The 14,916-nt window shown below is 40.0% G+C and overlaps 1 protein-coding gene across 1 annotated transcript; it reads right to left on the bottom strand.

Moving 5' to 3' along the window:
• Positions 1–1,840: 1,840 nt before the first annotated feature.
• ano10b (anoctamin 10b) lies at positions 1,841–13,174 on the bottom strand. Its single transcript, XM_058075698.2, has 16 exons — positions 13,077–13,174; positions 12,936–12,998; positions 11,239–11,459; positions 11,003–11,176; positions 10,787–10,924; positions 9,709–9,825; positions 8,901–9,017; positions 7,802–8,140; positions 6,814–6,996; positions 6,687–6,742; positions 6,537–6,611; positions 4,712–4,876; positions 4,447–4,638; positions 4,206–4,343; positions 4,012–4,128; positions 1,841–2,959 (listed from the first exon to the last, which is right to left on the bottom strand). Exons 3-16 carry the CDS (start codon positions 11,450–11,452, stop codon positions 2,936–2,938), a joined length of 2,049 nt encoding a protein of 682 aa, XP_057931681.2. The 5' UTR covers positions 11,453–11,459; positions 12,936–12,998; positions 13,077–13,174; the 3' UTR covers positions 1,841–2,935.
• Positions 13,175–14,916: the final 1,742 nt, after the last annotated feature.

Genomic DNA, 14,916 nt, shown 5'->3' with positions numbered 1-14,916 from the left:
TATCTTTTTTGATTTTATATAAATTATAATTTAATAATTAAAGATTCCTTTCATGTGTTCAAATGATACTCTTTTGTCTCATATTACATTTCCAGGAAATTATTACATTTTGTTTGTACATGTGCGTATTAGTTACAGTATATTATTGTATGTGTGATTTTGTGTGTATATGGGGAAGAAATAACCAAAATAATAATAATTTTATTAAAACAATTGCAATTATCACAATTATGTTATCTTTTTTAATTTTAAATAAATTATAATTTAATAATTAAAGATTCCTTTAATGTATTCAAATGATGCTCTTTGAATAATATTTTTTCCACAAAAAAATTTTAAAAAAGGAATTATCTTGTTAAAATCCTCTAAATGACATCTACACCTTCGCCTTCATTAAAAGAAGAAAGAACAAACAACAACAACAATGACAAAGATCATTATTTTGTGGGAAGTAATTACATTTACAGATTTTCACTTTCCCACATATAATAATAGTAACAATTATTCAAAACATAATTTAAAAAATTTAACAAGGAAACATTCACTCATTCATTTTCTACCGCTTATTAAAAAAAACACAGCAACAACAAAAATTAAAAAAATCTGCAGTAATATAAAATAAAGTTATAATATAATAATATTAATATATAATATAATATAAGTTATAAATAATAATAATAAGTCCTAATAATTACAAGAAGACAATGTATAGGAAGATAGTTCAAACAATGTAGAAAAATAATAGTAATAGTTATTACATTTGTAGGAAATTCAGTATTACGTTTGCAGTAGGCAAATTTTATTACATTTGTGGGAAATTTATTACATTTGCGGGATTATTACATTCAAAGCTGCAGATTTGTATTACATTTGTGGGCAGTTATTAACGTTTGCGGGTGTAACGGTGCCTACAACGACGAAGGCATCACTGTCTATGTGATGTAAAACTCCAAAAAGCACTTATTTCTTCTTCTTCTTCTTTCTTTTGCACAAGCCGCTTCTCTAGTTACAAAGCTCTTAAAAATAAGCTAAGAGACTGTTACAATATGTTCAATATCCTATATTGCTATACTATAATATGCCTCAGACTGAGATGATTGTATCATTCTCCGTCCTCTTCACGTTCCATCCAGTGACCATCTGCTCTAACAGTTGCTTTATCTTAAATGGGATGCTACATTTGGTTTACATGTGCAGACGCGTCACTTACCGTTACGGGAACCATGTGACTTTGTGCATGCTGTTACTGTCATGTATCACCGTATACCTCCACCATGTGTCTTTGCAGGGCACTGTTGTTGTCCTCTTGATGTCACCTTGATCGCACACAGTACAGTACCTCTGTGGCTGGTAGCGGAATTCTTAGTTACATAATATATCGGCTGAGGAGTCACTCCAGGTGGATTTTTGTTTTCTGTTTTTATGTATAGATTGTCTTTTCTGTATTCTCACATCCATTCATGTCTTGTACATACACTTTGTACAGTATAAGTACTCCAGAACAGCTTACTTTAGTACTGTAGTTTCATGCCCAAAATTGGTATCCGATCCGGGATCATATTAGAGAAAGGGTGGAAATCTGATTATTGCTCATACCTAAGCAGCAATGTAAGCATATAATCAGATTTAAAGAAGGCTTATAATTTCCGTTTAGTTGCAGCCTGCCTCTCCCTGGTGTGTTGTGTCTACTGCTTTGTAATGATAGGACCTTGTCGCCCTGGGGCCATTAACTTATTTTTCTGTATTTATTTATTAAAAATCAATGTAAAGGATGCGTTGTGTGTCGTTTTTCAAAAGATTATGTCTTTAGTTTGAAAAAAAAACACCAATTGTTATCAGTAGCTTGTGACTTTATTGTGATACACCCAGTAAAACTGCTCTTTACATCTTCATTTAAACGTTAAATGCGGAACACTTAACACTTGTAAACAGTGCCTCCTGGTGGCCTCTATTATAAATACACATAGACTGTACTGTAGGTATGCATGATAGTCTGCCAGCACTTTGGGTGAACAGTAAGGATGTACATGACGGTAGATGAGTGGTAACACTGCAGAGTCAAGCATTCACAAGAGGCTTAATATAATGTGTATGGTATCGAACAGTGTTTTTCAACCTTTTTTTGAATTACGGCACGTTTTTTTACATTGGAAAAAATCTTGCGGCACACCACTAACCACCTCACGTGCATCACTAATGAACTAAGGAACGAAGCATTAAGGTACGTGTTGCCACACGGACGAATATTACATTGCACACCACGGACACTCGACATATATGACATAATATTTGGAGAAAATTATTAATGTTAATTTTAAAAAATAATATTTGATAATTCCTCGCGGCACAGTGGTTGAAAATCACTGGTCTAGAATACACGTTAAAAACTAGCAAACGTCTTTTCTTTGCTAGGTAAGTGCATCCCAAATCATAACCATCTCATGGTGTTTTTATGTCCTTAAGGCAGCAACTGTATAGCATACAGTATACGCATTTAGTTCCCACAAAATATTGCAAAAGCCACAAATGGAGGCTGCTGTTACATTATTTTAGCTTTTATTTTACATTCCGCTGTCGTGTATATTTGTATATAACTTTTAGCGTTTTTTTTTTTCTCATGTCATTCGATGCTAAATTTGGGCTTTTTCTTAGCTATAATCATCAAAATGATGAAATATATGGCTGTATGTGTAGTGAAGCTGTATAATATGTAAATGTTTCACGTTTTCAGTTGAAGTCGTGAAATAAATACACAATTTAATGACACAACATACTTATGTATAGGTTAGTATGGTTGACTGCTAACAGTTGAAAATGGCGTCTTTAAAAGCCTACATGAGGAGCATAAAGGCACAGCATCATGCTATTGGGAGCTCAATTATTGTTCTTTATGGATGGATGGTGTGGATCCACAGCCTCGCATTTTCAACCACGATCAGGACTCATCAGCAGGTAGGCCCTGGATGGGAACGTCAGAAGATGTTGATGAGAAAACGTCAGAATCCAACACAATGACTGTCTTGCTAAATGTCTTGCAAATGTTGACCCGAAATCAGCTTTGGAGTGTAGTACCTCAATGTAGCAGCATAATCCATGTTTTAGTGTCAAAGATATAAATTTTTACGGGTACTTCCATTACCCAGTTTACCAAAATTTCCGGGGTATAAGCCATTAAGTTTTTCTTCAAAACCCAGCAGCTTATATGTAGTCATTTTTAATCATTCCACAACCCTATTATTTATTTTTCATTTTTCTGTTCCCATCGTTGTGATAGTTGACCTTGGTTTCATCTGTGCCAATTATCTTTTTTTTTAGATATTTTCTGGCAAAGTATAATCCAGTTTTCTTAAATCAATTTTATTGGCTAGCACCACATTCAAAAAAATTAACAAGGAAATATTCATTCATTCATTCATTCATTTTCTCCCGCTTATTAAAAAAACACAACACTGCAACAGCAAAAATGGAAAAATCTGCAGTACTATAACACAAAGTTAAGAGGGAAAAATGTTAGTAGAAAATTTGCAATTTTTGGTTGCAGAAAAAGTTTGAATATTACAAAAATCGAGTCAAAATATTATAGGAATAAAGTCCTAATAATTAATGAGAAGACAATGTATAGGAAGAGAGTTCATACAAAAAAAATAAAATAAAAAATTGCGAAAATAAGTGAAAAAATGGCTGTAATTTTACTAAAATATAATCAAAATATTAAGAAAAAAATCCCATTTTAACTAGTAAATTTTGCAATTTTTGAAGAATAAACCTCTAATACTCAAAAGACAAAATTTAATTTGGAATGCTGTCATATTATGAGAAACAAACAAAACAATATAAAGGTGTAATTTTTGGAAAATTAGTTTGGGCAAAAAGTTAAAATATTATGAGGATAAAGTCAAAATATTACAAGAAGACAATGTACAAAGTTAAAGTACTTTGAAAATAAATTAAAAAAAATAAATAGTGGTGTATATTAACCATCACTCTCCAAATACCAAATCTAAATCTGACCTGCTGTTTTAGCGCCTGCATGGACGTGAACTCGATGTGGGCTCTCTTTTTTCGGATCCATTCTGGCTCATCGGGGATGACGGCGGCCATAATCAGTTTGACGACGATGAGAACGTGCTGCCAAACAGTTGAAGAGACCATGAGTACAAGATACAAGACGCTTGACGTCTCCAACGAACGAGATTCCTTGGTACCTCAGCCAGCACGGCCAACAGCAGGATGTTGGTGCTGCTCATCTCGCCCTCCTGATGCATCCTTTGGAATTGTGGCGAGAGCGTCAGCAGCCAGCAGTTCGACACCACAGAAATAAAACTCAGGATCTCAAAAGCGATCTGGACAAAGACGAAACGACGACAATCGGTGAGGTGTGACACATGACACATGACACATGACACACACGTGTGCATGATGATGCGTGCCGTGCTTTCTGCTGACCTGCCATACTCCCATGTTGGCCACGGGGGCGGAAAAAGGCTTGCGGAAGAGTTTGCAGATCTTGTAGGCGTCAGTGCGGATCTCGGTGACGTTGTTGATGAGCAGCAGCATGGCGGTCAGAGGGTAAACACATGAGAAAAGACTCAAGTACCCAAACTGAACCAGCAGCTCGATGTATTCTGCAAATAGACCCTGCGACAAAAGCAACAAATTATTATATTTTATTATATTATTATATTACATTCGATTTCAATTGGGAACTCACAGGGAATACTGGCAGGCTGATTTGATTCCTAAATTTATCCTCCTGCGGGTCATCCTCACTCTCCTCCCTGTGGGGGGCGCTAACAAAGCGGTCCACCAGGAAGGGAACTACCACCTCTGTTACCTGGTTCACCAGCTGGGTCACGATCAGCAACGAAGCCAGGCGCTACATTCAGACACAAATAAACCAGATAAGAAATCAGATTGGTCTTGCCGAGCTCTGATAGAACAAGATTGATTAGGAAGGCTTTATCTTTGAAGATCAATAAGAAGATGGCTGCTTGCGTCAGCATATCCAATGTCCTACCAGGGTTGTGTGCATTATTGATTGGCATTAATTGATGCAGCGGGGTTACGTTTCAGTGGTGAGACATTCGAAACTCAAGTGAAAACGTGATTACAACACCGACAAATTATGTTATTGTTGTGCAAATAATGTTATTGTTCGGTTAGAAACACTAGGATTAGACTTGATCGCCGAGCAAGGGAATCAAACCTGCGTCTCCTAACTGTGTGGTCTGCACGCTAACCCCTCACCCACCTCTGAAATGATTAATTTACTTTTATTTTGTCTACTATATTGGGTAATATGAGATCAAATGTGAATGTAGGGGTGTTATTATATGTCTAGAAGGCTCTAATAATGTTCGTTGGTTCGTACATTTTCTACCGCTTTTCCTCATGAGGGTCGCGGGGGTGCTGGAGCCTATCCCAGCTGTGTTCAAGCGAGAGGCGGGGTACACCCTGGACTGGTCACCAGCCAATCACAGGGCACATATAGACAAACAACCATTCACACTCACATTCATACCTATGGACAATTTGGAGTCGCCAATTAACCTAGCATGTTTTTGGAATGTTGGAGGAAACCGGAGTACCTGGAGAAAACCCACGCATGCACGGGGAGAACATGCAAACTCCACACAGAGATGGTGGAATCGAACTTGAGTCTCCTCGCTGTGTGGCCTGCACGCTAACCACTCAACCGCCATGAAACATGAACATTGAAATATTCAAGAAAAAATTGGCTATTGGAAGTTGTAATATTCTTTCATTTTCTACCACTTATCCTCACGAGGGTCGCGGGGGTGCTGGAGCCTATCCCAGCTGTCTTCAAGCGAGAGGCAGAGCGAGAGTACACCCTGGACTGGTCCAGGGTGTACGTCAGAAAAAGAACATTATATCAACAGTAAAATATGGTGGTGGTAGTGTGATGGTCTGGGGATGTTTTGCTGCTTTATGACCTTGAAGGCTCATTCATTCATTCATTTTCTACAGCTTATCTTCACTGGGGGTGCTGGAGCCTATCCCAGCTGTCTTCAGGCCAAAGTCAGGGTACATCCCGGACTGGTCGCCATCCAATCACAGGGCACATATAGACAAACAACCATTCACACTCACATTCATACCTATGGACAATTTGGAGTCGGCAATTAACCTAGCATGTTTTTGGAATGTGGGAGGAAACCGGAGTACCCGGAGAAAACCCACGCATGCACGGGGAGAACATGCAAACTCCACACAGAATTTGGTGGAATTGAACCCTGGTCTTCCAGCTGTGAGGTCTGCGCGCCAACCACTTGTTCACCGTGCAACCCCTCTAACAATGATAAAAACCTTATTTATCATAAACAAACAAGAAAATATTCCATTCCTAAATAAGTAATCCTACTTTGTGGAAATGTCTGGAACTAATCAATCACGATGAACGAGGTAGTACTGTACTATATCGGATGATGCCTTCTTGCTTATGCGAGCCATGAAAGCCACATATTTTGTAATATATTCCCATGAGAGACGTGATCAGGGTGTCGTCATGTTGTTACCTTACGAAGCAAAGGCACGTCTTGCTTGACAAACGCAATATGGAAGAGTACCGCAAAGTAGTTAAAGAATGTGAACTGTGGAGAAACACAAAATAAATAAGTCATGAGCAAGTTGGATGAGAAAATAATTAGTCATGGGGGGAAACTCACCACCAAGACTTTAGCTGTTAGGTGGTTCTGGAAGGCTGACTCCTCTCTGTGGTTCTCTGAAAGGACACAAGACGATATACCGTGATTGTCCGAACCTCCATCCTCCATCGAGTGTTCTCTCACCCACCAAATTCAGTCAGAGACTGAGCCACCGTTTTGTAAAGAGTAGCCAGCACGTTTGTGTAGACAATATGAAGCACAGAGGGCGCGTACACCAACGTCTGCGACACCACCGAGTCCCAGTTCTCATGGAGCCGCATCACCTGGTCCTCCCCCCAATAGAAACACAGCATACCCAGCACCACCAGTCCTGCAGGAGGACGTAAGAATGGAGTTGCAGACATCAGCAATGTATAGTATATTTGATTGCAAACTCATTACTCGGCACAGTAAATAGACATAGCTTAAACTTGCTGATATAGTTCATCTTCAAACAGCTAAAATAATGCATAAGGCTAAAAATAACCAATTAGCTAAAAATGTCATCCAATACTTCTTTACAAGAGAGGAGAAATATGATCTCAGGGAAGAACTACATTTGAAACACTTATATGCTAGGACTAAGTTAAAAAGCCATAGCATTTCAGTATGTGGAATCAAACTATGGAATGGGTTGAGTAAGACCCTCAAACAATAAAAAAAACAACAATAAATATGGTCATCACCTCACCATCACCTCGTATTTCGTTACGAGGTACATTATTTAAATAAAAAAAACGTAAACTATATTAGGAAAGCAGGAAGTGAACAAATGTAACAGTTACTGATTGTAAAAGTACCAGATGGAGGGGTAGGATTTAATAAGTGTACTTCGGTATGTGACAAAAATAAATAAAAAATTTAAAATTTAAAATTTAAAATTTAAAATTTAAAATTTAAAATTTAAAATTTAAAATTTAAAATTTAAAAGTAAAAGTACCAGATGGAGGGGTAGGATTTAATAAGCTTTGCTTCTTCCTACTCCTTTTGGACATGTGGAACTGTGAACTGATTATGTGATGCATTCAATTGTAATCTGATGCATGTTCAAATGAAACCTAGATCCTCAGAACCTAGTGACGCCCCTGGCATCCACACAATGATTAAAAGCATCCTTCAACCAAGTAGACTCATACCCAGAAACATTCCCACCACAGGGACTGACACCAGTGCCATTCGGAGGTCCCTCTGCCATTCAGGAAACAGTGGCTCCACACGACCGGTGACGGGGTTCACTCCAAGATGACCGTGGAAACCAGGCCGGGGTTCTGCAAAGCGCTCAGCAAGGTGAAGGGTCCCCCAGCGGTAGGAGAGGGTGTGGCTGCGACGCTTCCACAGCTCCATGACCAAGGTGGACCACAGCATGCTGAACACAGCTTGGATCATGTGACCACTGACGGGGAGTCCTGTGTCTTCTTCGAGGTTCTCCACCTTTGAGCCAGACACTGACTCCACCACCTCCTTTTGAACCTCACCTGGGAAGAACACATGATAACAACCATTCAGATTCACATTCACATTATGGAAATTCATTTTGTTTTCCTTCAGCCATTCAGAGGTGGACTTGCTGGTGTGTTTTGGATCATTGTCCTGCTGCAGAACCCGAGTTGGTTTCAGCTTGAGGTCATGGACATTTATTACAGCAAGTTTTCCAGGTCCTGAAGCAGTAAAACAGCCCCAGGCCATCACACTACCACCACCATATTTTACTGTTGGTATGATGTTCATTGATTTTAATTCAGCAAATCCATTCATTCATTAATTTTCTCCCATCCTCACAAGCCTATCCCAGCTGTCTTCAGACAAGAGGCGGAGTACACCCTGGACTGGTCGCCAGCCAATCACAGGGCACATATAGACAAACAACCATTCACACTCACATTCATACCTATGGACAATTTGGAGTCGCCAATTAACCTAGCATGTTTTTGGAATGTGGGAGGAAATTGGAGTACCCGGAGAAAAACCTCCCATGCACGGGGAGAACATGCAAACTCCACACAGAGAGTGGACTCGAACTCAGGTCTCCTCGCTGTGTGGCCTGCGCGCTAACCACTCACCTACCATGCAGCCCTAATTCAGTAACATAAAAATACAATATTGTGTTCTTTCTGACAATCTTTTAAATTGGATACTTCCCATCCAAACTAATATAAATATCAAATAACAAACAACCATTCACACTCACATTCATACCTAACTAATCTATAAAAACAAATGTTTGCACATGCTTACTGGAGAAGTATGTGATGGACAGGCCCATTATCGCAGGGGGAAGCAGAGACCAGGTGTAGAAGTCCAGGAAGCTGAAATAAAAGCCGACTGTGCTGCCAAAATATTCATTGACAGAATCTGATGGTGAAACACAGAAGGAGAAAATAACATCAATAATAAGTCAATAAAGGCTCTAAGTGCAATATATTAAGTATTTCTATAATGCCTCATATTAACTCACTAGCAAGATCTCATAGTGTATAGACTGGTCATATAGTTCATCTCATATTTCATATTATCTTATTTGTATATAACTGAGTAAAATTGTTAATATGGGTTGTTTATATTGTTTATTTTTTATATTTTGTACTGCTTAACTGATTCTGTACTCTTGCTGCTGTGCAATGCAAATTTCCCTCACTTCTAATATCTAATCTAATATTATTATAATATTTTGCCCTTTCTCGTAACTAAATAGAGTGACTAAACATTAGAACCCTGTCTCTGTTCAGTCTCTTGTATTGGACGTCACATTATGCAGCTGTACCTAATGTTGTGTCCAGCCTGTCAATAAAAAAAAATAGAGAACCCTCTGTATTTCCAGACAAGACTAGAGTCTTCTAGAAGAACAATGTGTCTCCTCACAGTTAAATCGTGGAATGGAATCCCGCCTCGGGGTTACAATGGATGCAGGCTGAACTTATCTGGTCAAGCGTGAGTTTAACCAGAGCGATAGGAGAAGATAGGTGGAAGATGCGCCCACTCATCTTCTTCTGAGAATACAATACAGTGGAGTCACGGTGTGCGGGTGTGATGAACGTCCACCCACCCAGCGGTTGAGACAGCTGATTCCCAGAGTACCAAGACTTGCTGAGCTCCTTCAGTTTTTGCCGTTTATGAAGAGGGAACGTGTCCACAACCACACCAGCAGAACTCATCTTCCGCCCTGCAATGACATTGAGTATTGTACATTTAACGCAACACATGCAGCAATGAGAATGTTGCATTTAAGGACCATTTTTAGGTTATTTTTAGGCGCATATTTCCATACCAAACATAACACATACTGTACTCTTCTGTAAATATTACATAAGAACAAATGAGAAGGAAACAACCTCTTCATTAATTCCATTAAACATGAAATTGTTCTCAAAAAGTAATGTAGAAAAACGGACATTTTGGGTTCTATTTTTTAAAAATTTAATAACCAAACCACTTTAGAGTAATGGCAAAATTTTTTTGTCACACTTAAATGTTTCAGTCAATGACAACACAGCTGAACAAAAAAATACACTTTTTAAATGACAGCCATTTGTAAAGCTTTGGGACTCCAGCAAACCACAACGAGAGCCATAAAATTTGTCAGAATTTTTTTTGTAAAAAAAAAAATCAATAAAAAATATGAAATTATTTAGGGAGACTTTTTTATAAATTTTAAATTTTAAATTTTTTTTTTAATTTTAGGGGATCTGAAGCCCCCCCGCCCTAAAATAGGCCTAATCACTAATCCACTGGTGGATGCTAACAAGCAAGATCTACTATTAACTACTAACTACTATTAGCTATGTCTATTTACTGTTCATGGACATGGTAAAAAAAAAAAAATCAAAAAATCTGGAGCCTATCCCAGCTGTCTTTGGCAGGGAGTCGGGGTACACCCCGGACTGGTGGCCAGCCAATCACAGGGCACATATAGACAAACAACCATTCACACTCACATTCATACCTATAGACAATTTGGAGTCGCTAATTAACCTAGCATGTTTTTTGGAATGTGGGAGGAAACCGGAGTACCCGGAGAAAACCCTCCCATGCACGGGGAGAACATGCAAACTCCGAGGTTGGTCACGTGATAAACGGAACCGTGGACTCAATCACCAAATATGGTATTTTACGGCGACACTCACATATGTTATCTCTGTGTTGTAGCGTGTAGTCGTCCGCCAGACCAGGAATCCTGACATCCCTCCGTGCATGAAGACCCTCCAGCTCGTACTTCACGATGTACTGTCTCTCAGCCAGCGTCAGAAAGACCTCCATGTTGTCTGTGAAAAACACCACCATATTTTACCGTATGTACATTGAATGCAGCATTCTTAAGGAACCGTTGTACACCGTCGTACCCGAGTGTCTAAAGTTGTCTCTGTCTTCGTACGAGAAGGTCTCCATTTCTCCATTGCTGTAAGTCTTACACAAACCCAGCTCCTCGGTGGCTTGGAGTAATGTGCACCGTGGGGCGGAGACCACAATGATATCACCGCTGGCATCTTCGCCTGGATGGGCCAGTAATCCTGCCCCTATGGGGGACAACGGGAAAAACTGTACACCTTTCAAATCATCTTTTTTTGTTAGTCCTCACCTCCGTCTCTTTGTGGCGTTCCGATCAGTCTGATGAGCCACCTTTTGGTCTCAGGACGGACCTTTTCTCCGAGTTTCACCAGAACCAAGGGCTCAACCACCTCCGACACGCAACACGGGCAGCTGACCTTGGTCCATCCTAGCCCGGTAGATGCAGGACCGGGAGGTTTTTCACCAGGTGGCTTTTCAGGGTCATCATGTCCCGCCTTACTCATGATGACACTAAGAAGAAGCGTAGTGTGAGGACACCAAATGACTTGAGGAAAAATAAATACAACATTCAGGGGTACACCTTGGACTGGTTGTCATCCCACCAAACCTTCACATGTGGCTTAATAGGGGACCCAACATTTTAGACCAGGGGTGGGCAAATATTTTGACTCGTGGGCGGCGTTGAGTTAACAAAATTTTTCGGGGGCCAGAACTGAACTTGAATATACTATCATATACTCAGACCTCACAGCTAGGAGACCAGGGTTCAATTCCACCCTCGGCCATCTCTGTGTGGAGTTTGCATGTTCTCCCCGTGCATGCGTGGGTTTTCTCCGGGTACTCCGGTTTCCTCCCACATTCCAAAAACATGCTAGGTTTGTCCATGTCCATGAACAGTAAATAGACATAGCTAATCAACACAAGTAGATCTTGCCTGTTAGCATCCACCAGTGGCGTCATTAGGCTTATTTTAGGGGGGGCTTCAGACCCCCTAAAATGTTCTTAAGTCCCAATAAATAATTTGATATTTTTTATTTATTATTTTTTTTAATGATTTTTATTTTTTTACAAAAAAAAGTTCGGACAAATTTTATATAATCGGGCAAAATCAGGCTAATAAGCAAGCCAATACGCAGGCTAATACTAGCCTACTACTAGTTGTAGTAGTAGTAGACTAGTAGTAGTAATATAATAATGATTATTATATAAATGATCGCTGTCCAGGTTGCATGGCGGTCGAGTGGTTAGCGTGCAGACCCTCACAGCTAGGAGACCCAGGTTCAATTCCACCCTCGGCCATCTCTGTGTGGAGTTTGCATGTTCTTTCAGGATTTTCTCCGGGTACTCCGGTTTCCTCCCACATTCCAAAAACATGCTAGGTTAATTGGCGACTCCAAATTGTCCATAGGTATGAATGTGAGTGTGAATGGTTGTTTGTCTATATGTGCCCTGTGATTGGCTGGCCACAAGTCCAGGGTGTACCCCGCCTCTCGTCTGATGAAGACAGCTGGGACCTGCAACCTGGCGGGCCGTATTCAAACGCTTGGTGGGCCGCATGTGGCCCCCGGGCCGTAGTTTGCTCACCCCTGTTTTAGACCGAGCTCTAAATTAGGACCACATGTCGTAACATGTTAATTCTATACAGTATTACCTTATGTAGCCACAATATTGGGAACACTGCAGAGTTGTACTAATACTATGTAGGTACTATCACAATAAACATATTATTATTGCATTATTATTTTTTTATACAGCTCTTACATTATATTGTGCATGGATATGTAATGGATATTTATGTGGGGGGGTCCACACTGTCCATCATCAGACATCGATGACAGGAAGTACTGTGCTAAACGTAAATGACAAAGCAGTACTACAAAAAGGACAACTGTATTCACCGTGCTTTCACTGCATTATGATCGTATACGGCGAACAGGAAAAGAACCTAACGTGTAGAGCGAAGGATATATAGGATGAATACAACACCTGACAGGTCCTGTATGGTGAGGTTCTGGTCTCCAGTCCTACAGGCCCACACCACACCCCCTCCTGTTTGAACACAGAAAGCTACTGTAAATGGTTGAAAAGACAGTAGAAACAACACACTTTGACTTTGTACACACGTACTCGGACAGCAGTAGAGTCACCATAGCTTTCTCTCTGTGTGTGTGTATATGTGTGTATATGTGTGTGTGTGTGTGTGTGTGTGTGTGTATGCCAGGAATGCAGAGGAACTTCCCCAGACTGCAGGGTGTGGAAGGTTGTTTGGTTTTATATTCAAGCTCCTCCTTCTGGTCTACTCGACGCTTCAGGGTCCTATTGCTCCACTGGTGTATGGATGTGTGTGTGTGATTGCTTCAGTGTCTCACACACACACACACACACACACACTGATACTGTACTGAATAATAAATCTTTTTCCCACCTCAATCACATGATTTGATCTTGGCCTGTTGTTCCTGATGCAACATGGAACCAGCAAGCCTAGGATAGAACCCACCCCAGCAGCAAAGTACATGTACACCACCAGTTTATCCCCACAGCCTGTACTGAATATTAAATATTGCACAATATTTATTACATACATGCAAAGGCAAAACACAACTCTCTAGTGAGTGATTGTTATATAATGACAATCAAGACATGCCAACTTTGACAGTAAAGAATAATTTCTAAAAACTCACTTATTTTTAAAATAAAATTAAATGCATATTGAGGAGCGGTAACTTCATAGCAAGTCGCCACAAACCCTCCCTCCATGATGACTTTAAGAGTGGCATTGGACATTAAAGTTGACAGCCTGGGGATTTTAGCTCATTGACCAGCACTGCTCACCTAACACTGGATGACCACTGTTACAAATGAATACATGACATTTTATTTTAGCAAGGAAAATGTGTTGCCCCGTGACAGAATGCAGGTCAAAGGTCCTCAAACAGGACATTCATTCATTCATTTTCTACCGCTAATCCTCACAAGGGTCGCTGTGATTTAAAAATGTCCATGTTTGACTGTTGTAGCAGCTGTACCATTACACCACCAGGGTTAACAGCTGAATTCATTCATTCATTTTCTACCGCTTATCCTCACAAGGGTCGCGGGGCATGCTGGAGCCTATCCCAGCTGTCTTCAGGCGAGACGGAGGCGGGGTACTCCCTGGACTGGTCGCCAGCCAATCACAGGGCACATATAGACAAACAACCATTCACACTCACATTCATACCTATGGACAATTTGGAGTCGCTAATTAACCTAGCATGTTTTTGGAATGTGGGAGGAAACCGGAGTACCCGGAGAAAACCCACGCATGCACGGGGGAAAACATGCAAACTCCACACAGAGATGGCCGAGGGTGGAATCGAACTCGGGTCTCCTAGCTGTGAGGGCCTGCATGCTAACCACTCGCACACCATGCAGCCTGGACAGCGATCAATTATGTAACAATCATTATTATAATATTAATTAGCCTATTATTGTTACTATCGTCATTATTCTCCTACTAAGTAGTAAGTGCTAAGCTGTCTCCTAGCTGTGAGGCCTGCATGCTTACCACTTGTCCGCCGTGCAGCCTGATGTTCATTTATGGGCGGATAAGGAGGAAGTGTACTTCTGCTTTTTAAATGATGCTGTGTCTTGCTCTGAAAAACAAAAGCAGTATATTGTGACCTTATGACATGTGACAACATGTAAAATGAAGAGTGGTAACCGTGGTAACTCTTTAACTTCCTTTCTATTTACCTTTCTTATATGACATCATACTGTACATACATGTAGACAATGAAATAACAAACACAAACATCAGAAATATAGACATTTATTTACAAATACATTTGTATAGAAATTTAAAACAACTTAAAATGTATGAGATGCTGGAGTAAACACGTGAAGGAAATATTTAACATTTTATAATAGAATATACAAGACTATTACCAGAAACAAGTTTAGTTTTATTTTTCCTGTTAATCAA

Source organism: Doryrhamphus excisus, linkage group LG1, assembly GCF_037039965.1.
Source record: "Doryrhamphus excisus strain RoL-2023G ecotype Guam linkage group LG1, RoL_Dexc_Guam_v1.1, whole genome shotgun sequence".
Lineage (NCBI taxonomy): Eukaryota > Metazoa > Chordata > Actinopteri > Syngnathiformes > Syngnathidae > Doryrhamphus > Doryrhamphus excisus.
This window is presented reverse-complemented; position numbering and strand designations above follow the sequence as displayed.

Coding starts and splice junctions, on each gene's coding strand:
- ano10b (XM_058075698.2), bottom strand. CDS start 11,452: ATGAGTAAGGCGGGACATGATGACCCTGAAAAGCCACCTGGTGAAAAA. Junction 10,925..11,002: donor AGACAACTTTAGACACTCGG/GTACGACGGTGT, acceptor TGTTTTTCACAG/ACAACATGGAGGTCTTTCTG. Junction 6,743..6,813: donor TCAGTCTCTGACTGAATTTG/GTGGGTGAGAGA, acceptor GTGTCCTTTCAG/AGAACCACAGAGAGGAGTCA.